The sequence below is a fragment of the Pan paniscus genome, chromosome 3 (assembly GCF_029289425.2).
Source record: "Pan paniscus chromosome 3, NHGRI_mPanPan1-v2.0_pri, whole genome shotgun sequence".
Classification (NCBI taxonomy): Eukaryota; Metazoa; Chordata; class Mammalia; order Primates; family Hominidae; genus Pan; species Pan paniscus.
The window spans coordinates 150,729,274-150,753,301 of NC_073252.2; the positions used below are offsets into that span (position 1 = coordinate 150,729,274).

The 24,028-nt window shown below is 38.8% G+C and overlaps 1 protein-coding gene across 10 annotated transcripts in view; it reads left to right on the forward strand.

Moving 5' to 3' along the window:
• ARFIP1 (ADP ribosylation factor interacting protein 1) overlaps positions 1 to 24,028 on the forward strand; it is a 132,914-nt gene that overhangs the window by 63,973 nt on the left and 44,913 nt on the right. For all 10 annotated transcript variants that reach the window (XM_008968908.6, XM_008968906.6, XM_008968909.6 and 7 more), the window contains one exon: positions 20,395 to 20,503. In XM_008968908.6, the coding sequence (XP_008967156.1) occupies positions 20,395 to 20,503 (109 nt within the window). The remainder of the gene's footprint in view (positions 1 to 20,394; positions 20,504 to 24,028) is intronic.

A 24,028-nucleotide genomic window follows, 5' to 3' on the forward strand; every position in this document is an offset into this window, starting at 1 on the left:
CCTGGCTCCAGGCTGGTACTGGGGGTTATCTGCAGAGTCCCGTGATGTGAACCATCTGTGGGTCTCTCAGCCATGGATTCCAGCACCTATTCCAGTGGAGGTGGCAGAGGGTGCAATGGACTCCATGAGGGTCCTTAGCTTTGGTGGTTTAATGCTCTGTTTTTGTGCTGGTTGGCCTCCTGCCAGGAGATGGTGCTTTCCAGAAAGCATCAGCTGTAGTAATGTGGAGAGGGACTGGTGGTGGGCACTGCCCTAGAACTCCCAGGAGTATACGCATTTGTCTTCAGCTACCAGGGTGGGTAGGGAGGGACCATCAGGTAGGGGCAGGGCTAGTTGTGTTTGAGCTCAGACTATCCCTGGGCGAGTCTTGCTGCAGCTGCTCTGGGGGATGGGGGTGAGATTCCCAGGTCACAGGAGTTGTGTACCTAGGAGGATTATGGCTGCCTCTGCTGAGTCATGCAGGTTGTCAGGGAAGTGGGGGAAAGCCGGCAGTCACAGGCCTCACGCAGCTCGCACGCAAACTGAAGGGCTGTTCTCACTTCCACTGTGCCCCCACCAACAGCCCTGAGTCTGTTTCAAGGCAGAGAGCGTGATAGGCTTGAAAACCTGACCCAGGCTACCCACCTTCCAGCTGCGAAAGAAAAGGGCTTGGTTCTTGCATGGCCTGTGGAGTCTGCACACGGGATTTGTGCCCTCCCCTGACTTCTGGCCAGGAGGCTTCTAGCACCGTTCAAATTGTTACAAAGTTCAGCTGGAGATTTACTTCTCACTGTGGAGTTTTACCCCCTGCTCCTCTGGTCACCCTCCTGATGGATCCCTGTGGTACCAGGCAGGAATGGCCTGCTAGGGGACCCAGCGAGCTCCCAGGGCCTTTCTGCTGCTTCGTGTACCACTGTATTTCTCTTGGCTCTCTAAACTTGATTCAGCTTTAGGTAAAATCAGAAACTTCTCCCACGAACAGACCTTCAGCCTCTCCAGTGGGAGTGTGTTTGGGAGAAGAGGCTCTCCCTTTCCCACTTCCGTAGTTGGGGCACTCACAGTACTTGAGGTGTCTCCTGGGTCCTCCGGGAGCAGTCCGCTTCCTTCAGAGGGTCTGTGGGTCCTCTCGGGATTGCTGATTTGTTCTTGCCGTCAATCTGGAGCTAAAATTTACAATGAAAAGTTTTATTAGAATAAAGTGAATTAAACTGCAACATATCAGTATGAGTTATTTGCTTATTCAAAGCCAATAATTTCCTCCTTTGTGAATTCATTGATTGATTTAAATTAAATTCTCTTTTTAAAGATTCCCTTGCAATTATTTTACTTCCTATTGGAAGGCAGAAAAGGAAAACATAGGTTGTCTTGGTGGTCTCTCCTTATTGAATATGAACCTTATCAGTGGGCAAGCCTCCATAGAAGCAATAACCTATTTCACCTCCTTAAAGAAATTCAACATAATACAAATTAATTATTTCTGTTTGTACCTGCTGTTATTAAAAATAAACACATCAGATGACACAAACTAATAGGAAAACCTTCCATGTTCATGGTTTGGAAGAGTCAATACCATTAAAATAGCCATACTGCCTAAAGCAGTCTACAGATTCAGTGCTTTTCTATTAAACTGCCAGTATCATTTTTTCACAGAACTAGAAAAAACTATCCTAAAATTCATATAGAACCAAAAAAAAGAGTCCAAATAGCCAAAGGAATCCTAAGCAAAAAGAACAAGGCTGGAGGCATGACATTTTGCAACTTCAAACTATACTCTAAGGCTATAGTAACCAAAACATCATGGTACTGGTACAAAAACAGGCACATTGACCAATGAAACAGAATAGAGAACCCAGAAATAAAGCATCACACCTGTAGCCATCTGATTATTGACAAAGTCAACAAAAATAAGCAATGAGGAAAGGACTTTCTATTCAATAAATGGTGATGGAATAAATGGATAATCATATGCAGAAGAATGAAACTGGACTGCTGTCTTTCACCGTATATAAAAAATTACTTCAGATGGATTAAAGATTTGAAGATAAGACCTCAAAGTATAAAAATCCTACAAGAAAACCTAGGAAACACCATCTGGCCATTGACCTTGGGAAATAATTTATGAATAAATCCTCAAAAGAAATGGCAACAAAAACAAAATTGACAAGTAGGACCTAATTAAAGAATTTCTGCACAGCAAAAGAAACTACCAACACAGTAAACAGACAGCCTACAGAATGGGAGAAAATATTTGCAAACTATGCATCTGACAAAGGTATAATATCCAGAATTTATAAGGAACTTAAACAATTGAACAAGCAAAAAACAACCCCATTAAACAAATGGGCAAAAGACATGAATAGACGCTTTTCAAAAGAAGACATACAAGTAGCCAACAAACATATGAAAAAATGCTCATCACTAATCATCAGAGAAATGCAAATCAAAACCACAATGAGATGCCATCTCACACCAGTCAGAATGGCTTTTATTAAAAAGACAAAAAATAACATACCGGCAAGGCTGCAGAGAAAAAGGGAACACTTATACACTGTTGATGGGAATGTAAATTAGTTCAACCACTGTGGAAAGCAGTTTGGAGATTTCCCAAGGAACTTAAAACTACCATCAGACCCAGCAATCCCATGACTGGGTATATATCCAAGAGAAAATAAATCATTCTACCAAAAAGACACATGCACTTGTATGTTCATCAGAGTGCTATTGACAATCACAGAGACATACAATCGATCTAGGTACCCATCAATGGTGGATTGGGTAAAGAAAATGTGGTAGATATACATCATTAAATACTATGCAGCCATAAAAAAGAACAACATTATGTCTTTTGCAGGAACATGGATGCAACTGGAGGCCATCCACCTGTTTTTGTTGCTGCTGAATTAACACAGGAACAGAAAACCAAATACCATATATTCTCACTTATAAGTGCTAGCTAAACACTGGATACTCATGGACATAAAGATGGCAAGAATAGAAACTGGGAACGACTAGAGTAGGGAGGGAGAGAAGGGGGCAAAGGGTGAAAAACTATTGAATACTATGCTCAGTACCTGGGTGACAGTATCAATGGTACCCCAAACCTCAGCATAATGCAATGTATCTGAGTAACAAACCTGCACATGTAACCCCTGAATCTGAAATAAAAGTTGAAATTAAACACGCGCACCCACACACACACACAAAGAGCATATGAGTCATTTACATATTTAATAGTTTTGAATTAAAATAAAACTCAGCCATGTGCTCTCTTAACCCGTGAGTGAAAACAGTATTTCAGAAGCATCGTTTGACTATTTTGAATAAATTACCCTCAAGATCTTTTAAGCATCTGTTTACCTCAATTTTGGCTTACTTTTCCCCATTTATTTTTCTGAGGAATAAGTAGGAAAATTGCATTTAACTCCAAATTCATTTTTCTATTTTAATAGAGATAAAATTTTATAGAGAAAATAAGTATATTAATATATTTTATAGACTAGTGAAGAGATCTCATATGTAAAACTGAATCATAACCAAAGTTTTCTGAGGTACTTTACTTATATACATGTTTCTTTTATACTTGTTTAAAATCTTATAATGGCTTTTGTTGAATGCATAATGCACTTTTAAAAGTTTAGTCTGTTACATAAAATAAAAGTGGTAGGTTATTACGTTGTCGTAACCTGGCTGGCCAGCTGGTGTCACTGTGGCACAGGCAATGAAATTACAATTTTTTTTTTTTTGTTCTTGTTTGTGTTTCTCATTGCAGATATTTGATTTTTCATTTTACTTCCTTTCTTAGTCTGTCCTAAGAGAGGCCCTGGTTAGCTTCACACTCAATATTCACATCTATGTAGAGATGATTTGGTCCTAGCAATCCCTTTGCCAGCAGTTTAGTCATTGCCTCGTATGTTAATGTTTTTAGGTTTGTTCTTTTTTTTTTTTTTTTTTTTTTTGGGACAGAGTCTCACTCTGTCGCCCCCAGGCCGGAGTGCAATGGTGTGATCTCGGCTCACTGCAACCTCCGCCTCCCAGGTTCAAGCTGTTCTCCTGCCTCAGCCTCCCAAGTAGCTGGGACCACAGTCATGTGCCACCATGCCCGGCTAATTTTTGTATTTTCAGTGGTGACAGGGTTTCGCCATGTTGGCCAGGCTGGTCTTGAACTCTTGACCTCAGGTGATCCTCCCGCCCTGGTCCCCCAAAGTGCTGGGATTACAGGCATGAGCCAGTGCACCCGGTGTCTTCTTTTTATTAAGATGGGGCAGCAACAGCCAGATGTGGAGAGGATAATCATCTTAGTATTATCTCAGTTTTTTACAGCAAAAATATTTCTGCTTCTAAATAAATGCATTTTATTTAGAAAATAAAAATAAAATTATTATTTTAAGAATTCTTTAAAATTATTCTTTTAAAAATTATTCTTTTAAAAATGATTATTACAATTTAATCTAAATAATTCAAATTACTCTGATTTGTAAACTGTGTGTAGCATTTGTAATGGATGCTGTTATAGTGCTGGTCCAAATTAATTAGAAATTTGCAACTCATACCATGAGTTTAAGAGCAGAAGCAAATCATACTAACTCCACATGGTTGAAACTTCTTGTGAATTAATTTATAGTTGGTAGATTTAAAGACATTGCCTCCTTAGACCTAACTAAAATGGAATTTTTCCCGTGGAAGGCCCAAAACAAAAATCCAGTAATGTAGGGTGTTTTTACCTATGAACACTTTTTCTAGCAAAATGTCCATACACAAACCTACCAAATTTTGCATTCAAATTTAGTGAGCTTAGGACCCCCTGAACCCTGCATAAGGGTTCTCAGGTTCCCTGAGTCTTAAGAACCCCCCACCTGTAAGTTTTAAGTGAAATCACAGAGTATTCGTTCAGTAGAACTACCTTAGAGATCTCGGAGTCTCACTATGTTATTTTATAGTGGAGAAAAAAGGCCCTTGAAGTTGTTATGGAATTACCCAGTATTAATTAAATAGCTGTACCAAAAGCTTATGTGATTTGACTATAACTGCAGTGAGTGCAAGAGCGCTCTCTTTCATTACCTTATTTCCAGGATTTGGTAACAGTTTTTGGCACGTACTACCAAAGAGGGCCTTTCAATAAATGGTGAATAAATGAATGTTTATTCATGTAAGAACGAAGACGAGGACTAGAAACCAGATTTTTAGACTTCTCTGAAAAACCAGGGAAGAGATATTGTAATCTTATATTTGATACATCTTGTGTCCTTAATTTCCCTGCATGTGGTATTTGGGTTTGTGAGTGTGAGTCTTTGTTGTTATAGTTTTATTTTTAATGATTTTGTTGAGCTAAGTCGTTTCTTCATTCCCTTGTACTTAGCAGTCTGCAATATCATACACTACGATCTGGAGAAGATTTGGGAAAGAAATACAAGAAATTGTTGGAACACTGTTCCTCCAACTCCTACCCCCACCAGTCACATGTTGTAACTTACTTATCTCCTTTTCCCAAGAGATTGGAATCACTGTTAGGTCAGAGATAGTGTGTATACACAGCACAAGTTTTGGTTCATAGTAGTTGCTCAATAAAAGAATGAATTCTAGTAAATAGACTTAAAAGTTGACATCTTTTCTCCTTCAGCCATCCTACCCTAGGGTTTTCATAGCATGTGATTACAGTTTGTCTCCATTCTATATAGGAATGCAATATAATGTTTCCACGTTACTCACACGTAAAAAATGTAGTAGCTCGGTCAATGGCAATAATGATTTGATGGGGGCTTTTTCAGAGAGCCAGTTTTGACCAGATATGTATGTTGATCCCTTTTAGAGGTATGGCAAATGGTTTTCAAGGATTGTTTAACCCATACAAATCTAGATTCATTTTAATACTGTTTGCTTTTCAGCTATAGGCTATACTTTTAATACTATTACTACAAATTAAAATTTTAAGTATATTTTTAATATACACATACATTAAATTAATTCTGGATTGAGAGTCCTGTTGAAAATACAATTCATAATGAAAGGTTGAAGGCTTATCTGTCTTAATTATAATCTGAGAGTGTGCCCTTATTTATAAACAAAAGCTATTAGTAATATGTTTTTTTTTATTTCTTGGAGGAATTATTTTGTTGAAAATACAATTCATAATGAAAGGTTGAAGGCTTATCTGTCTTAAATTATAATCTGAGAGTGTGTCGTTATTTATAAACAAAAGCTATTAGGAATATGTTGTTTTTAAATTTCTTGAAGGAATTATTTTGAATGTAGATACATATAAATATTTCCACAGTGATAGTATGTGAATGAATTCAGTATTTCTTTGATGCAAGTTGGTACATGATTCAAGCTTTTGAACTACTTAGAATCTAGACTAAGTGGGTGAGGCCAAGAGGGTAGGCAGTGAACCACCAAAAGGTACTTGTAAGTTCTTGTTAAATATTGTTGAATGAATGAGAGAGAGAGGGAGAAAAGAAGATTGAAATTGTGTGTCTGTGGCAGGCAGGTGTGTGTGTGTATGGTGGTAAATGGAAAAAAATCAATAAAAATGTTAGATTTACTCTCTTGATTAGATGGAATAAGATACAGGAGGATATTGTGATCATAAAGTGAGTTATTAAACTTACTTAAAGTGAGAATCTAGAAGTGTTGCTTCCCAAGTGATGACAAGATCTAAGAGTGGCAATTTGAGTTTAGGTTGCCTGAGTGGAATATGGGGTATGAAAGATGAAAAGCATTAGAAATGAAGATGTTAATGAAATCTGAGACTAAGGTGTAGATTGGGTTATACTAAGTCTAAAATGTCTTTTATCTGCCCTGACACTTTTTTGGTATGTTGTCCAACTACAGATTCCCAAACCTGATCCAGATTACCAATTTTACGCATTTCTGCAAGTATACGGAGGGAAAATAAAATCACATACCTTTACATATCATTATTACTATCCCCTGTCATTCTGCATCAGCATAGGTAGGCAGGCTCATGGAACAGATTTTAAGTGTTTTACAATTTATATTTTAAAATATAGCAACATACTACCTACCATAACATTAGTGGACTGTATTTTTAATGATCGGTGAAAACTTTCAGCCTAGACAGCGAATATATCAGCTTGGAAGGAATTGCTAACTGAACATCTATAATCATTTCCTGAAAATGTGCCCAACAACATGCAAAAGGTTAGAAACACCCAGTTTAATGGTGAGAGTTAGGGATAAAGCAGAAGCCCTAGATGTGCCAAAGTCCTCAATAAATATTTGAAATTGACTGGAAAGAAGGTAGATGACAATGTTGAGGTGGGGACGAGGGCAGTGAGGAAGGTGACACACAGGAAACGGGGGGTAGGGTAGGGGCAGAGTTGCACAAGAATGGAAAGCAGTTCTCTACAACAGTTCCTCAAAATAGACTAAGGATCACCTGCATCAGAATCACCTGATTTCCTTGTTTTGAAATTCGGATTTCTGGGCTTCACATTCCAACTCAGTGAGAATCATCACACAGCTAAGAGCAATCTGCATTTTTAACAGGATCCTCAGGTGATTCCTACTGAAATTAAGGTTTGAGAACTGGTTGTTTAGAAGTACCAATAGAGAGTTTAGAAAATGCTGACCCTGCCTTCTAACAATAGAATATTGATAAGTAGAATGTTGGAAGATAATCAGTTTTATAAAACTCAAGATAATTGTGGAGAAGCAGAGAGGCCACTTAAGGGGGGTTAATAGTGTTACAGAACTGGGGATGTGGAGGCTGTTGTAATAATAGCTTTGCTTCTGGCAGATACTTTTTATAGACAGCTAACTGTTAAACTAACAAAGGAGATTTTAAATTAACAGAATTCATCAAACATTTAACATAAGTGTTTTAGTTTGTTTCTTTAAAAAATTTATTATGTAGATGCTTTGGAAGGTTTTGTCCATTTTGAAGCATGAGATGTTACTGAGAAAATTTCTTGCCAAATGAAGTAATAGACACTCTGCTAGATGTCAAGAATACAAGTGGTGAACAAGATAGATAAGCTTCCTGATCTTAGCATATGGTCTTCAGAATGGGAAGAGAGGATATAGACAAATTAATTTTAATACCATGTGAAAAATGTTGTGCTAGGCCAAGTATAGCATGGTCTGAGTACTGGTGGGAGCATGGAAAGATTACCTGAGTGATTACTATATAAGCTGAGGTCTGAAGGATGACCTAGCCAGATAAAGGGTGAAAAATATTCTCATCAGAAGCAACTGTAACAACCCGAAGGAAGTGTGAGACCATAGAACTGGAAATTCATGTTGTTGGAATGGAGAATGTGAGGGCAGGTGTGTGAGAAATGAGACTAGAGAGATAAGTAGATAGTAGATCCTGCAAAACCTTGAAAACCATATTGAAGAGTTTAGTCTTTACCTAAAAGGCAATGGAGAGCCACTAAATGCCATAAAAATGGGAGTGTCTCAGTTGGGTTCACATTTTAGAAAACTGTCTCTGTCTAGTTTGAAGAATTGATTGCGGGACTGACAGTACTAGAGACATGGGAAACAAGTTCAGTCATCAAGGGCAAAAGAGGAGTGAGACTTAGGACATTCTCAAGGATATATATTTTAAAACAAATTTACTGAACATTTTGTGTTCTTCATGTGTTGGTTTTACACTACAGTTCAAAAGTATTACCATGCTAAATTTTAAGTTCTAAACTTTTGTTTTTAATGTCATAATTATAGTAACCTCTATTAAAATATGCAAAATGGAGACGTTATTTTTCACAGCTTTATGAAAGCTATTACTACAAATATTACTTTGTATTCTTTTAAAAGTACCTAAAATGTACAAAAATGTATTTGGAGCTTTTGCCAAAAGCATATTTTGTTTTAGCTTAATTGTTTGAAAAATATTTTTAAAAACTATTAAATACTCAAGCATTATGCTAAAAGCTTGAATAAAAGGTTAACTCAGGTTTATCCCATTTTATTATACACTTGTTAAGCTTGGCCTTGCAAAGTGTTAAACTTTGAATTGAATGTCAGCAACATAAAAATGCAAATTAGGAATTTTATGTTGTTAATTATAAATGGGTCCATTGTCTCTGAAATATATTCTGGAAAATATAGGAGTAAATTCAGTAGCAGATACTTTATAAGTTGCTAAGCTAGGCACAGACTTATGTAACTGATACACTTAAAAAATTTAAGGGTTGGCCAGGCGCGGTGGCTCATGCCCGTAATCCTAGCACTTTGGGAGGCTGAGGCGGGCGGATTGTCAGAGCTCAGGAGTTCGAGACCAGCCTGGGCAACACGGTGAAACCCTGTCTCTACTAAAATACAAAAGAAATTAGCCAGGTGTGGCAGCGTGTGCCTATATTCCCAGCTACTCAGGAGGCTGAGGCAGGAGAATTGCTTGAACCTGGGAGGCGGAGGTTGCAGTGAGCCAAGATCACGCCATTGCACTACAGCCAGGTGACAGAGCGAGACTCTGTCTCAAAAAAAAAAAAAATTTCGGGTTATGTAAAGAAAGCACATTTAAAATTTTGGTGAACTGTGAGGCTATATAATATTACTTAGAGAATGAGTATTTTATTGAAAACAACAAACTCATAAAATCCCGAGTATTATCTCACAAGTCATAAATTCGTCTCACATAGCCCCTATTATTTTGTGTTTCATTTAGCTGCCGAACCACATCAGAATGATAGTTCTCTTCAGAATTGGAATTGAACCTATTTGTATCGTTTTTGGTTAGGCTCCTTCTGTTAGTAGCAGCTTAGGCACAGGAAGGCCTTAGTGATTTTCAGATTTTACACCTGTTTTACCTATAGGACAGTAGAGTTTTCTTCTGGAAGAACTTTTGTTTGTTTAGTAAAGAACCCCAGCAGACAGTAGGGAGGGATTTGAGTGACTGTAATGTCCTCAGCTACAGTTGTCTCCATTTGCATTTAAGATTTTTATTGATATGTTTTGTTGTTCTCATATTGTTAATTGGTTTTTGGTTATTTTGTATAATCTTTGTTCCTTTCTTTTTGCCTGATTGTTTCTCATTATGGTTTGGTGGTTTTCTGTATTGGTGCCGTTTGAGTCTTTTCTCTTTGTCATTTATGTGTTTGCTTTACCTGTGAGTTTTGTGTGTTCATGTGTTTTGATGATGGTAAATGTTGCCCTTTTGCTTCCAGGTTTAGCACTCTGTTGAGCATTTATTGTAGTGCCTGTCTACTGGTGATGAATTACCTCAGCTTTTGCTTATCTAGGAAAGACTTTATTTCTCCTTCTGGTAATTTTGTTGGATATAGTATCCTTGGCTGGACAGTTTTTTTCTTTCTGTACTTCAAATATGTCATACCATTTTCTCCTGGCTTCTGTCTCCTGAGAAATCCACTGATAGTCTTATGGGGGTTCCTTTATAGGTGATTAGACACTTTCCTTGCTGTTTTTAGAATCCTCTATTGTTGACTTTAGACATTTTGACTATAATGTGCCATAGAGAAGATCTTTTTGTATTGTATCAGTTTGGTGATCTGAGAGCCTCCTGTATCTGGATGCCTAAATCTCTTGCTAGACTTGGACAGTTTTCATTTATTGTTATATTAAATAGGTTTTCTAACACTTTCATTCTCTCTTCACCCTCTGGGACCCCGATAATATGAATATTTGGTCACTTTATGTTGTCTCATGTCATGAATACTTTCCTCATTCTTTTTTATTCTTTATTTTTTTCTGATTGGGTTCTTTCAAAAGACCTGTCTTCAAGTTCTGAGATTCTTTTTTTTTTTTTTTTTTTTTTTTTGAGACTGAGTCTCACTCTGTCACCCAGACTGGAGTGCAGTGGGGCACGATCTTGGCTCACTGAAACCTCCGCCTCCCGAGTTCAAGCAATTCTCCTGCCTCAACCTCCTGTGCAGCTGCAATTACAGGCACGTGCCACCACACCCAGCTAATTTTTGTATTTTTAGTAGAGGCGGGGTTTCACCATGTTGGCCAGGCTCGTCTCAAACTCCTGACCTCAGGTGATCCACCTGCCTCAGCCTCTCAAAGTGCTGGCATTATAGGCATAAGCCACCGCACTCAGCCAAGTTCTGAGATTCTTTCTTCTGCATGAGCTAGTCTATTATTGAAGTTTTTGAATGTATTTTGTATTTCAAGCAATGAATTCTTCAATTCCAGAATTTCCATTTGGTTCTTTTTTTATGGTCTTTATCTCTTTGGTAAATTTCTCATTCATATCCTGAATTGTTTTTCTGATTTCTCTCTATTGTTTTTCAGAATTCTCTTGTATCTTCATCTTGAGAATCAGTAGTTTGAATTCTTTTTCCAAGGTTTCCTGAATTTCTTTTTGGTTGGGATCTGTTGCTGGAGAATCATTGTGATCCTTTGGAGGTATTATATTTCCTTGCTTGTTCGTGTTTTTTGTGTCTTTACATTGATATCTGGTGTAATCGTTTCTCCATTAGTTTGAATTTGCTATTGTAGGGGAGGACTTTTTCCTGAAGTTGTATCTATGCTGTTGGGTGAGTAGGCTACTTTGACTTTGATTCTTGTGCAAGCAGTAGTGTACTCTCTGTATAATTTCTTTGGCTGTATACAGCATTAGTGGTATCTGTGATTTTCCTCAGTGGATTAAGTGTACAGTTGTTAGTGGAAGCTGTGGTGAAGTTTTGCTTTAGATGTCAGATAGGTCACTCTTTGGGCCCCAGTTGTAGCAGTGGTGGGCTGAGCATGCCTGTCCTTTGGCCCCAGGGTGGTATATGCTGGCACCAGTATTAATGGGTCCAGGTGAACGGATTTTTGGGCCTCCAGATGGCTTACTTGGATGCCAGTAGTGGCGGCAGTGGGCCAGGCAGGTGGGCAGGTTCTTGGACCTCTAGGCAGCTAGCATAGCATGGGCAATGGCAGTGGCAGTAGCAGACGACCCTTTGGGTCCTGAGTAGTGTGCATGGGTATTGGCAGTGGCTGTGATGGGCTGGGCGGACAAGTCTCCAGGTTCTCAGGGAGTGCATGCAACTAGGTGCCAGCTGAGGTGGTAGCAGCTGAGTGGGTAGTCCAACCTCAGGTCCTCTGGAAGAGTGTTCAGGTGCCAGTGGTAGTGGACTGGGCTGGGCAATGCTGTGGCCCCCAGACTATGTGTTCTGGCACAGCTGCGGGGGATGGGGAAGCCAGGTTGGGTAGGCATGTCCTCAGGCCCCCCATGGTGTGTACAGGTGTGCTAGCTGTGGTGGGGAGGGGTGGGGTGCAGAATGCGTGAGTAGGAGGTGGCAACAGCTGTGCTTCTGCACTTCCACTGGAGAGGGTGGTGCTGCCTTTAGTGACTGGCGGCAGCCTAGGCTGGTGGATAGGGAACATCTATGCCCCTTAGATCTCGGCCCCTGCAGTGCTTGTGCCTCAGCCCTGGATGCAGTAGTCTGCTATCACTTGCACCTAAGTCCTAGGGCCTGCAGCCCATGCTTCTCTTGTTTTTCAGGACAGTGTGAGATCTGTTGGGAGCAGAGCTCTGAAATGGCACCTTGCCGTATCTGCTTAGATCTCAGGGAGCATGTGGGACCCAGAGTGAGCTTCCTTTCTGGGGCAGTGCCATCACACAATCTCCTGGCAGCTCCCTACGTTTGTTTCAGGTCCCATGAGGGTCCAGGGGCTCTCCTGTAGCTAGGATTGCAAGAGTCCACAGTGGGAATGTAGACTTCTTAGGGTCTGTCATTTACCTCTTTCCCATATTGGGAAGTCTCCCTTTGCCTCCCAGCTGATCCTGGCAGAGCAGGTTGCCTTGCTTCCTTCTCCTTCCTTGCTTTAGATATTTCCTGTCACTTTTCTGTTGGATTCCAGTGGTCTCTCTTGGATGATGTATTCGAGGTGTGATATCTACTCTTTTGGTTCTTCTTAATGGAGGAAGGGAGTGCGAAATGCCTCTAATCAGCCATCTTGAAGCCCCTCTCTCAAGTTTTCTTTTCTAAGAGGCCATAGATGACAAGATAGGTATCTCTATAACTGCTTGAAAAGTTAGGTAATCAGAATTATCTATCATGTGTACTATTTAATAACACATTACTTAGCTCCCCTTCTCTCAGATAGTACTGCTATTATATCTCTTTTCCAGAAATTTACACAATATTCTATGACAGGAGAATGATACAGATGAGTGTTGTTCTTTCTGATAAAGTTCCAAGGATACATCTAACATAACCATTCTGGACCTATACAGTCAGCTGTCTTTATCCCAGCTTCTGTATCCCAGGGTCCACATCCACAGATTCAACCAACTGCACTGAAAATATTTGGGGAAAATGAAATAAAATGAAAAATAACAATACAATTAAAAATAATACAGATTTAAAAACAATATAGTATAACAACTATTTACATGACATTTACATTGTATTTGGTATTTTAAGTAATCTAGAGATTAAAGTATACGGGGAGGATGTGTATAGAGTATAGGCAAATATTAGGCATTTTATATAAGGGACTTGAGCATCCGCATGTATTTTGGTATCCAAGGGATCCTGGAACCAAACTTCCAAAGGACAATCCTGTGCCATTTGTATGTTGTTTGTGTTCAGATGTTAGGGTTTTTTTACATTTTTTGTATTTTGAGGGGTGTTTTGGTACTTTTTTCCTTAAGGAAAGCTGTTACACTCACTAAAACATAAGCCACTGAAAAGCTGTCAAGACTTAAGCAAGGCAACATTCAAGGAAGCCATTCCAAAAATAGTTGACCTAATGACCAAACTTGCAAAGTTTACAAATTATTTCAGTGATTTGACAGCATTTTATTTTGTCTTTCAGAGAGGGAAGATTCTAGTAATATAAATATGAATGAAAGGAATGCTAATATTTAAAACTGGAAACCATTGATTTTAGATATTGAAAACTAACTGGGAAAGTTAAAGGTCACTTATTCAGTGAAATGAACAGACTTGGAGACTCGGTTTAAAAATAGGAAGTAAATAAAAATTGAGTGTAAGGAATGTTTTCTTTTTGACTCTCTAAGTGTTCTTTAAAACAATATGTAGTTGAAAAGGGCGTTGTCCTGTGACAAGAGGTTTTAAGTGATATTAGGAAATGAGTGAATGGGATAAAGGCAGTTCATCTGTTTTGTACCAGTAGGAAATTACAGTTTGAGAACATATTTCTGTTAGTGCACTTAAACCGAAGCAGGTTCTGAAATAATGTTTTTTTAAAGCTATTTATTTAAATAAATCTTTTAGAAAACATACTAGCTAAAGTAAATTCTAAGTCTCCAATAAATTGCCTATGGCTGCTTACATTTATTATACATTACAGTTAATATCGTTTCTGGAGGCTTAGTCCTAACCATATTGCTAGTTAATATCAAAATGACATACTTCTGTGTCCCAGTTTTCTCATCTGTAAAATGGGAGTGAAAGCACTTCAAGTGTTTGTCAAGATTAAATGAGGTAATATATACACAGTTCTTGCTTTGTATAGTTCCAATATACATTAATTTCAGTTAGCACAGTTTAGTTAAATAACACCAGTCCCTCAGCAACCCAGCTTATTACTCTCTCACTTTGTTCAGGACTCTGTTCACAATTTATCTCGTCAGAGAGACCTTCCCCAAATACTGCATCTGAAGTGGCAACCTTTATCTGTCACTCTCTATCCCTCTTATCCTGCCTTTAAAAACAAAAACTTATTTACTTGTTTATTACTTAATTACAGGACTTATTACCACCTATGTTTGTTTACTATCAATCTCCTCCCTTCCTATGTCCCCACCCCCCAGAACATCAGTCTATGTGGGCAGGGACTTTATCTGTTTTTCTTTCACTGCCGTGTCAGTAGTGACTAGAGCAGTGGCTGTCATGAAGTTGGTGGTCATTAGATGTTGATTCAATACATAAGTAAATAAATAAGCCACCCCTGTTGGGTCACACCTGCAATTCCGCCACTTTGGGAGGCTGAGACGGGCGAATCACTTGAGTTCATGAGTTTGAGACCAGCTGGGGCAACATGGCGAAACTCCATCTCTACTAAAAATACAAAAATTAGCTGGGCGTGGTGGTGCATGTCTGTAATCCCAGCTACTCGGGAGGCTGAGGTGGGTGGATGGCTCGAGCCCAGGGGGTGGAGGTTACAGTGGGCCCAGATCACACCACTGCACTCCAGCCTGGATGATAGAGCCAGACCTTATCTCAAAAAAGTAAAATAAAATAAGTAAATAAATAATTTATGTTCCATAGCTCAGGCAGTACTTCCTTCCTTCCTATTTTGTTTTTTATGGACTTAGTCTATTCTGAATTCTTCTGATACTTAGTGTTTTTACTTTGGCACCACGTTCAATTTTTATGTTAATGTCTATCTTGTCTCCAATGAGATGGCAAGGAGTGTACCTTATCTCTTTCTCTGACCAAAAAGTCTAATGTAAGAATAAGCAAATATACATTAAATTATATTTCAAAATAAACCCGTTATTATTGCAGCTTCTTAATCTACATGGCATTGAATCATAAATCCTTTAGTTCATTCAACAAATTCATTATTTATCTATTCAAATATTTATTTGATCCCCCTATATCTCAGGTACTATTTCAGGTGCTGGGTATATAGCAGTAAACAAAATAGGCAACAACCCTGCTGTCATGATGTATAGTATAGTGAGGGGACACAAAAATAAACAAATATACACATAATATATCACTTAATGGTCATTGCTATGAGAAAAATAGAACAAGGTAAGGGGAATAGGGATTTCTTTTGTGGAGGTTGGAGGGGATTGCTATGTTGTATGTTATCTTTAAAGGAGCAAGCCCTGTAAATCTCTGATCCAAACCTCATATCCAAACCAGATGGTAAAAAGACTTTTAGTAGGAAATCTAATGTTTTGAGAGACCCATTTGAGACCCAAGACCAATATTTTTCTTTTCCTTTATAAGAGACATACTAGTTTATCTCTCTTTTTTGTTTTTTGTTTTTGTTTTTGTTTGAGGCAGGATCTGGCTCTGCTGCCCAGTCTACAGGGCAGTCGCACCAATTGGCTCACTGCAGCCTCCGTCGCCTGGGCTCAAGCCATCCTTCCACCTCAGCCTCCCAAGTAGCTAGGACTATAGGCGCATGCCACCATGCCCAGCTGAATTTTTGTATTTTTTTAGAGTTGGGGTTTTGCCATGTTGCCTAGGCTAGTCTCAAATTCCTGAGCTCAAGCGATCCTCTTGTCTCAACCTCCCAAAGTGCTAGGATTACAGGTGTGAGCCATCACATCATGCCTGACCAGTTTATCTCTTTGAAAGAAAGAGTTTGATTGGGATTTTATGTACAGTAGGTAACCAATCATGTCTTGAGGTCTAGAATTCCTCAGATGCCTCACTTATTGAATATAGAGTGATGTTCTTCAGAATACCCAAGCTTGTAGTCTTTTGAGGATTTTCACAAGTGTTCCAATGACTGTTTCAAAGACCAGTTTATCTTTCAAATTCTCTTTAGCAGCCTTTCTTTGTTTATGAAAACATTCCTATCCCTACTGAAGGTACTTATTTTTAATGATCTTCCAGCTGGGCTTTTCTTGCATTTTTTGGTTTGTACTCTGTATATTCCTTACTTTTTGTATCAAACTCATCACCTTCCCTTTAAAGCATGTCTTTTTTCCCACATTTTTTGGTCTCTCACTCAGAAACTCTATTTCTACTAAAGGTGTCGTTTTATACATTTTAAAACAGATCTCTCCGACTTGTAAATTCTATCTAGTTGCCCTGTTTAAAGTCACTGGATATCAGAAGTTAATTATATGGTTAGTTTCCCATCTAGGCATGCTCTAATATAATTAAGATGGGGTTGTAAGTATAATAAGGGTGGAAATACTTATAATTTCATGACTTTGTCACTCAAAAAATAAAAATCACTCATCCTAAGTGATATGAAAATACATTCTTAGATATAATGGTCAGTTTTACATATAAGAAAATAATCTTTCATCATTCCAACTTCTAGTCTCCAGAAGAGTTCTATTTAAAAATTGGGATGAAGGAGAAAGACATTAATACATGAAGTACCAGATGTTGTAGTGTACTTTTTGTATGTTGTCTATGAAGTAAGAATAATTATCCCTTAACATTATCATGTTACAGTGAAGAATCTCAGCAATTCAGACTATTTGCCTGGGGTTATGCAGCCATTAAGTGACTGAAGCCAGGATTCAAACTCAGGTATATCTGAGCTGACTTCAGAGCCCACATTGCACCCATTATATCAAACTGCCTCATCAAATGATTGCTAGGTATTATTTTTTTGAAATAATGGATGCATTTGAAATCAGAGCCAGTTCTCAGACATTTTCACTGATGTCCAAAGTGCTAAACAATTTTGTTTGCCTTCTGAAACTCCACCCTGTATCTCTCAGTCCAAAAAGCATACTAAAATGCAACAAGAGTCACAGAGATTACCTTGAACCTACCGTAATATAAATACTTTGCACACTGAAGTTGATAAGTGTTTTGCTTTCAACTACTATTAGTAACAAATCACTTTACACACATCTCACTGCCAGTGTGATGAAATCCCAGGTTTGAGAACTACAGGATAAAGGAGCCATTCCCAGACACAATCCCCTCCGTTTAATTTATTTCCAATAATAAATTAGTCACTAACTGGACAGATATTTGTTTAGCTAGAAAAAGGAAACCAAGCTGCAAAATTGGAGATTTAAGATTGAATGGATAAAACTAAAATGGCTAAAACTAAGCAAAGATACTTATGACAAGGTAGGTTTTTAGATTTCATAGACAGCCTACAAATGTTGTTAATAGACAGTAGAAGGTCAGTATATGGGTGTTTGTTTTTCCATTCTTAGGTGTTAGGATCTGGAGGGAATTTTAAAAACTATTTTTAATTTAATTGAACCAAATTGGCTTTTTTATACTTCAGTTTTTAAAATGCTTTAGTAAAAATATCTAAGAATAGTTTTAAGCAATGTAAAACTTGACCTTTCAGAATGGAAATTATATTAAATCCTGTGTACTTAATTTAAAATCACAGATTCTAATAAATGTTCATGGTTAACTAAAGAAGTTTAGTGATAGAGATTCAGCATGCTCTGGACCTGGGTACCTAATCGTAATATAGTCCCAGAGAGTCCTCCAAAGATGATGCAAAGTAGAGAAAAGCATGACTCCATGGCCTAGCACCTAGAAGATTCTATTCATCTTTAGGAACTGTTTTGTTTCTATTCTTTATAGCCACCTATTTTCATTTGCAGCATATACCTTTTCTCAGAAGTATAGAGATGATGAACCAAGTTATCCTTACTGTATTTCTATGACGTTGTATAAGTTAGTAAGTTCCTCATTGAAAATAGTGAAAAACTTAAGGAAAAAAAGGTAATTAAGGGTTGCTTATACATTGGTCAAGAAAAACATCAAGTACATTTAAGGAGTACATTTAGAACATTAGAATCCAGATGGAAACTTCTTCAGCAAACATTCCAAAATAGGGTGTTTTCAAGTTATAATATACAATATGTCACTTAACTTGTCCTACAATATTTTTATTTCAGTAGCAGAGTAGATATAATTGTTTAAGATTAAATCTTCTTGGCTAGTGATTTAATAATCCCTTTGCATTTTGGTTCATGATTATGGAAATTAACTTCTGAAAGGGCTTCTTATTTCAGTAGTATATATTATCTTAGCTATACCACTTTATTGTTATATTTAATGTATGGCTATACCTTGAATTTTCATTAAAAGTTTGTATTTTAATTACTCTTAATTATTCTAAATTTCATCCCTTCTGTCTGTTCTTTTGGTCACCTCTCCATCCTAAACTTTAGCTGTTGAATACTTGAGATACAGTGGTATCTTATGATTAATCTTGCCTCAGTTTCTAACTCTTCCAAGCTGTTCTTACATGTCTACCAAATTAATATTCTTTAAGCAATGCTTTAACCAAATCAAGTAAACCCGTTACTCAAAATTTTCTAATTCATTTACCGCTATCTCTCAACATAGACCTTTAGCGACGTTGGCCATGGTAGCCTAGTTGCTGGCCTCCATGCTATCCCAATAATATGATAATGACTGCCCAGTGCTACCCACCCTCTTCCCTGAAAGTTTGTCTACTAGATTGAAGATGAACCCTTCCTAACCCTATTCCATCCCTCCAGCGTTCCATATCATCCATGTTGGTCACTGATGCAGCTTAGAATCCATCTCTTCCATTAAGACTTTTTCTTCTATTGAATGCACACTGATCATTTCCTCTTCTGAATTCTTAACTACATTATAAATTGTTGTATACTTTCCTCTTTGATTGCATGTTGCCTTCACCTTCTGATTAAGATGTGTATGTTTTGTCCTAGGTTTAAAAAAAAAAAAAAGGATAACTGTCTTTGGAGAAATATCCTGGACCCCTGCTATAGGCTCTATACTTGTACCAGTACATCAAGAAAAGGTGTAATGGTTTAGAAAAAATATATAACAGTAGTTATATATATTTATGATCTAAAATCTGCTATCTTAAACTACGATCAGTCTAAAAATTTAGCTTACTAGCTGTGTTTACTTTTAACTTGTCATAGCCCTGAAATTCCCATGAAAATTTAATAAAGGTAAATAGAAAAGTGATTTTATTGTAGATTTAATGCCTTCATTTCAGTTTGATTTCTCTGAAGTTCTAATCATGTGGATAGGCCAGATTTAAGTCTACATTATTCATAATTGTTGCATCACTTGAAGCCAGCAGACTGTAGCCTCAGCTTTACTTCTTGGTGATTTTACAGTTTTACTTGGCCTTTTTGCCTAATCATTACTTAAGCCCTGAGATTTAATTTACAAAGTTCTGGAAAAAAAAACTTAGAATATACTTAACTAGGATTGTGCCTTTTAAAGAACATTGTGCTTCTTGACTTTTTATACTTTTTAAGCTCTTAAGACCCAGTGTTGAATATTATTTTTATTATAATAAGGTTCTGTTATAGGCTAATTTGCAGTTAGGTTAACTATTATCATTGTGCAATGTAAATCTAAATAAGTTTTGCTTACCTCACCCTGATTGAAGTCAGAGAAGCCCTCTTGAAATGGAAGGGAAATTAACATGGCAAGTGAATGATTTGTTTATACTGTGCATTAGCCAGGCTCATTGTGATTATATTAGGTGTCAGTCAGCTTTTACATATTAGACATGGAAATTGAATGATCTTAATTTTGCTCATTAAAATAATTTTTCTGATGTATCAGTAAGATTAAAATTTTTACATTGAATTTTAATATCTGCCTGCTGCTTAATTCCAGAATGATGAAAGTGTATTGTATGTGATGTACACAATACCACTTAATACAAATCTTGCTGTATTTGCTGCTGATTATACATCATTATAGAATGCCATGATAGCATAAGGGAATACCGCATAGCAGAGAGAAAAATAATCTAAGATTTGATTAAAAGGATACAATTATTCTGAACTGTTACGTCATGTGGGATTTTTTACAAAGTTTTTTCTTTTATTTAAATCTTGCTAAGGATTTGAAGCATTCATTACCATCTGGACTTGGTCTCTCAGAAACCCAAATTACATCTCATGGCTTTGACAATACCAAAGAGGGTGTTATTGAAGCAGGAGCATTTCAAGGTAAGAGCCCATATATTTGTAAAGATGGCTGGGATGGAGGATGGGAGAAGTTCACCAAATGCTACCTTTATTAATAAAGCACAAGAATGGAGCCCTTTCATTCTGTGATAAAACATTGATTATAAATGTATTCCTTTTTCTCTTCAATTTAAGTAATAGAATTATTTGAGTAGTCTCCTTTATATAAACAGATCAATGTGCATGATATCACTGGTTATTATTTAAGAATTGGTTATAAAATACTGAAATAAAAACAAAAATTATGTCAGAAATGTAGATGTAGATTATTTTAACTTGTAACCTTGAAATTTATAAATCAATGTTGATTTTTATAAATACATATTTCTTATTTCAAAACAAATAGAAAAATGAACTTTTTACGTTATATAGGAGGTCTCCAAGACCACACTCATTAAAAGTTTGTATTTTAATTACTCTTAATTATTCCTAAATTTCCTCCCTTCTCTCCATACTTTTGACCACCTCTCTATCCTAAACTGTAGCTATTGAATACCTGAGATATAGTGGTATCTTATGATTGATCTTGCCTCAGTTTCTGACTCTTCCAAGCTGTTCTTACATGTCTGCCAAATTAATATTCTTTAAGCATTCTTTTAACCAAATCAGCAATTTGCTAGGAGAATTCACAGGACTTACATAGTGACACTCATGGCTATGATTTATTATAATGAGAGTAGCAAGCACGATCAGTAAAGGCAAAAAGTGCATAGGCTAAGTCTGAGGAAAACTAGGCATAAGCTTCCAAGAGTCTTCTCCCAGCTTAATCACACAGGAATTGCTTAATTCCTCCAGCAGTGAGACTGACAACATAGGTGAAATTTTGCTAACTAGGGAAGCTCATTTGAAACTCCATGCTTGGGATTTTTACTGGGGGCTGATCACATAGGTTTCTCCATCTGTTACATACCAAGATTCTAGACTTCCAGAAGGAAAGCAGGCAAGCAGCATAAGCCACATTGCAGGTAAACAGCTTAAGCACAGTGAGGCACTCGTAATCATTCTGGCAATGGAGGGAATCCTCCCAAAATTCAAGTTGCCGCATGCCAGCCTTTTTAAGGATAGCAGTTAGACCTGCTGTGTTAACTCTTTTCTGCACACATCTCATATCTATGTCTATTTTTAATAGAAAAATATTGGCTCCTTTCTTAATGCTTTTACTTGTGATAACTTTTTTAAACTTTTTTTTTTTTTTTTTTTTTTTACTCGAGTGAAAGTGAAGCCGTGTAAACATTTAGATGTGGGAAATAGATTTTCTGGACAGTACTGTAAAGTAGTAGCTACAGTTTATGTTCAGTTCAATTAAGCACATATTAATTTTAATGCTGCATTACATTTTACAAAATGAAGAAACAATTATGTCCATGCCTTTGTAAACCATAGCCCTCATGCAGATATTAGTATTCTGTATTTTTTTTTTTTAAAGATGTAGTCTCACTCTGTTGCCCAGGCTGGAGTGCAGTGGCGTGATCTTGGCTCACTGCAACCTCTGCCCCTGAGTTCAAGTGATTCTCCTGCCTCAACATCCCAAGTAGTTGGGATTACAGGCGCCTGCCACCACGCCGGGCTAATTTTTATATTTTTAGTAGAGACGGGGTTTCACTATGTTGGCCAGGCTGGTCTCCAACTCCTGAGCTCAGGCAGTCCTCCTGCCTGGGCCTCCCAAAGTGCTGGGATTACAGGTATGAGCCACTGCGCCCGGCCGTATGCTGTATTTTTTGTTGTACAGTTGGCCAATACTTTATTTAAAGAACAGTTTAGATTTTGAAGTATATTCTCTGCTATATGGGTCCTGGAAATAGACGTTTAGGATAATCCAGTATAATATCCTCTCCTTTAGGCTGTGAAATGAATGGACTGTCTACTGACATCATTTTTTTTCTCTTTTCATACTTATGTTTAGAAAAATAAAGGGAGCAATCATGTCAGTGTCTTAGGAGTCATTCTGAAGCATCATGGCATTCTTATATCAGGGATAATTTTGAATTTGGAAGGGCTGACTGAGTACCTAAAACTAAGAGTGCTGAAAAACATAAGGCTTACTTTGCATAATTTGGTACCATTTTTTGACTAATCACCAATTCTAAAATTTAAATGTCAACATAGAATAAAAAACTAATTTTACTATTAAGATATTTTAAATATATATATTTTTTTTATTGATCGTTCTTGGGTGTTTCTCACAGAGGGGGATTTGGCAGGGTAATAGGACAATAGTGGAGGGAAGGTCAGCAGATAAACAAGTGAACAAAGGTCTCTGGTTTTCCTAGGCAGAGGACCCTGCGGCCTTCCCCAGTGTTTGTGTCCCTGGGTACTTGAGATTAGGGAGTGGTGATGACTCTTAACGAGCATGTTGCCTACAAGCATCTGTTTAACAAAGCACATCTTGCACCACCCTTAATCCATTTAACCCTAAGTGGACACAGCACATGTTTCAGAGAGCACAGGGTTGGGGGTAAGGTCATAGATCATCAGGATCCCAAGGCAGAAGAATTTTTCTTAGTACAGAACAAAATGAAAAGTCTCCCATGTATACTTCTTTCTACACAGACACAGCAACCATCCGATTTCTCAATCTTTTCCCCACCTTTCCCCCTTTTCTATTCCACAAAACCGCCATTGTCATCATGGCCCGTTCTCAATGAGCTGTTGGGTACACCTCCCAGACGGGGTGGTGGCCGGGCAGAGGGGCTCCTCACTTCCCAGTAGGGGCGGCCGGGCAGAGGCGCCCCTCACCTCCCGGACGGGGCAGCTGGCCGGGCGGGGGCTGACCCCCCACCTCCCTCCTGGACGGGGCGGCTGGCCGGGCGGGGGCTGACCCCCCACCTCCCTCCCGGACGGGGCGGCTGGCCGGGCGGGGGCTGACCCCCACCTCCCTCCTGGACGGGGCGGCTGGCCGGGCAGGGGCTGACCCCCACCTCTCTCCTGGACGGGGCGGCTGGCCTGGCGGGGGCTGACCCCCACCTCCCTCCCGGACGGGGTGGCTGCCGGGCGGAGACGCTCCTCACTTCCCAGACGGGGTGGCTGCCGGGCGGAGGGGCTCCTCACTTCTCAGACGGGGCGGCTGCCGGGCGGAGGGGCTCCTCACTTCTCAGACGGGGCGGCTGCCGGGCAGAGGGTCTCCTCACTTCTCAGACGGGGCGGCCGGGCAGAGACGCTCCTCACCTCCCAGACGGGGTCACGGCCGGGCAGAGGCACTCCTCACATCCCAGACGGGGCAGCAGGGCAGAGGCGCTCCCCACATCTCAGATGATGGGCGGCCGGGCAGAGACACTCCTCACTTCCTAGATGGATGGCGGCCAGGAAGAGGCACTCCTCACTTCCTAGATGGGATGGCGGCCAGGCAGAGACGCTCCTCACTTTCCAGACTGGGCAGCCAGGCAGAGGGGCTCCTCACATCCCAGACGATGGGCAGCCAGGCAGAGACGCTCCTCACTTCCCAGACGGGGTGGCGGCCGGGCAGAGGCTGCAATCTCGGCACTTTGGGAGGCCAAGGCAGGCGTCTGG